The 2,645-nt window shown below is 26.5% G+C and overlaps 1 protein-coding gene across 2 annotated transcripts; it reads left to right on the top strand.

Moving 5' to 3' along the window:
- Nucleotides 1-768: 768 nt before the first annotated feature.
- On the top strand, nt 769-1,755 carry LOC126909692 (uncharacterized). Of its 2 annotated transcripts, none has more exons than XM_050692122.1 (2): nt 769-1,227; nt 1,710-1,755. In XM_050692122.1, the coding sequence occupies exons 1-2, from the start codon at nt 814-816 to the stop codon at nt 1,743-1,745; spliced, it is 450 nt and encodes a 149-aa protein (XP_050548079.1). In that variant the 5' UTR covers nt 769-813; the 3' UTR covers nt 1,746-1,755. The 2 variants fall into 2 exon arrangements, with proteins under 2 accessions (XP_050548079.1, XP_050548078.1); XM_050692121.1 differs by lacking the exon at nt 1,710-1,755 and adding an exon at nt 1,344-1,434.
- Nucleotides 1,756-2,645: the final 890 nt, after the last annotated feature.

The raw sequence follows: 2,645 nt of genomic DNA on the forward strand, positions 1-2,645 counted from the left end.
GTTATATTTCCAATTTGTAAAATTAAATTATAAACGGGCTTCAAATTCTAAGGGAGAGAACGCTTTGAGTAAAAAAAAGTCACTACTTCCTACAAAGAAAATGTTTTTAAAAACAGTACAATTAACGATTAAAATTATATTTTATATAACATATGTGTATTGATTGCTTCCACGATATCAAAGTCAAATGTTTTATTGTATAATATGTAAAATAATATGAAAAATAATATGTTTTAAGTTATCTCCAGTATAGAATATCAAAAGCACAGGAGCAAACTAAAAAAAAAATAATTGAAACGATTTTTTGAATGCATGATCTTGTGCGTTGAAATTAATATTCTACAAAGTTCATACATTGCTGAGCGTTTCTATTAACTATTGTTGTTGTAAAAAAAAAGGTTTCTAAACATGCATTATGCAGTTTCCTAGTTTCAATTTACTAATTAATCTGCAGTAATTTTACTTAATAATGTTTTACATTTAAAAATTAAATTAGACGAGAAGTCCGCCATTCATCATTATAGTATGTTATTTTTAAGTAAAACCGTTCACGCGCTCTGAAATGATGGCGTTTTTTATTTGATACTTCACAATACACGAGTAAATTAAAGTTACAGCATTTCCGCCGGAAGTGTTATTTTTGTAGAACGTACTTAAGCTCTATTATTAATTTGATTGGACTTGTTCTAATTAGATTACGTAAATAATCCGTAAAATACAACTACGCCTACATTGCAAATTAAGTACTGTGTCACGTTTTGTCTTAAATTTCTTATACAAATATTTTTATTTTAGTGTTACGGCGACTAAGAAATGACACTGTTGCTATTTGACGGGTCAACCAAAAGATCTTCTAGTACAATTATCACATATACTACATATTTAGCGATTTTTTTGGTTGTTGCTTCAACTAGTGTTTCCACGGAAAATGTCACCTCGAAAGCTACTTCTACAACGCCATCCGCTACACCAACTGAAATTACCATAGTTAACCGAAGGACTTCTACTATCAGTAGTTCCGATTATTTGGCTTATCAACAACAGAGTTATGTTGAAAAACATTTACCTGTAGAAGGTAACAGTCCCAAAAAACACCGAGAACTAGTTGATAAACAAAGAGCTTTGGAGAAGACCAACAGACAGCGGAGACAATCGTTTCGTAAGAAGGCCAACGGCAGAGATCAATCTCCAGGTCTATTGACGTTATCTTTCATATTAGTGCGCGATGTAAGTAATCATGTAAATTTATTTTAATTAACTCTCAGTGTTTTATTTAGAATTTTTATTCATGATCTATACACATTTGATATTCTTTCATGAAAAAATAATTTATTCTTTAACAGAATTTACTTGACTCTATATTGAATAAAAAGCGCAGTCGGTAACGTGTTGTGACTCGGATTTAAGTACTATAGTTCCATTCCGTTGCGCTGGACTTTTTAGGATTTCCTTATTCTTTGTTGCACAACCAACAGCTTTAGTGAAGATGATAAACAAAACATTTATTAATAAAGAAATTTCGTTATTTTTAAGTTAAACTANAAAACATTTATTAATAAAGAAATTTCGTTATTTTTAAGTTAAACTATGTGGTATAGAATAATTGTTTATGAAATATCATCTGTTATATTTTATTAAAATAATTTAACTTATTTCATATTTTAATTTAACTAAAATTGAAATTATGACTAAAACTTATGAAATTTTAGAGAATTATGAGTGATATATTATTTCCATTCGATTAAGACAGATAGCGAAAATAATATATTTTGATTTAACACATTTTAAATAAAATTTCAAGTTATTATTATATTACACAAAACAAACTATATAAAACATAAAATTTTAAAACGTGAGTATAATATTAATGTCACTTTACATAATTATTTACTAAATTTTTATTAATAACATGGATTAGACTAAATAAATCATATTCCATTGGTATATTCAAATTGAGATAAGTAGCTATTGCGTCCGTTTAATTTTAATTTAAAGCAATTAATAATCTCGAGTTTTATTATAATTTTTAAGCATCATTAATTAGTTTCAAGATTCTGTAACGCATAACTTCGCGTCAACGTTAGCAAATCCATCTACAGTTAAAACTAATCACATGTTATAACACGTCATTTAAATAAGTTGTGAAATCATTGTTACGTATGTAGTAAAAAATGGATCAAGTAATTACAGGTCTAATGTCTTGATTACCGAAAAAAAGTCTAGACATCATAAATAACTTGATTAGCCACATCTTTCATAGTTTTGATAGTTTAGATCTTCATTAAAATATAACATATTTATAATGAATGATAGAAAATCGTAGCAAAACACTTGATAAAAAACTTAAATTTTACTCACTTTAAATCCTACAAAAAGTATTAATTTTTTTTATACAAAGTAGCATTTAAAATTGGTTATAAGCTATACTAATATAAATTAAATTCAGTACAATAATCAGAGTTTATAATATCAGGCATTTGTATTTTTTTTTAAAGGTCTTACGTAAACTATACATTTGTTTAAGAAACTAATTAATCTTTATACGATTTTAATAAGAATTCAAATATTTTGAGTTTAAGTGTTTTTTTTTTATGTTTTTATTGCTATTTCAGTATCGAAATAAGGAAAAGTTTCAGTCAGGTCAA

Source organism: Daktulosphaira vitifoliae, unplaced genomic scaffold, assembly GCF_025091365.1.
Source record: "Daktulosphaira vitifoliae isolate Bord-2020 unplaced genomic scaffold, ASM2509136v1 Scaffold_929, whole genome shotgun sequence".
Classification (NCBI taxonomy): Eukaryota; Metazoa; Arthropoda; class Insecta; order Hemiptera; family Phylloxeridae; genus Daktulosphaira; species Daktulosphaira vitifoliae.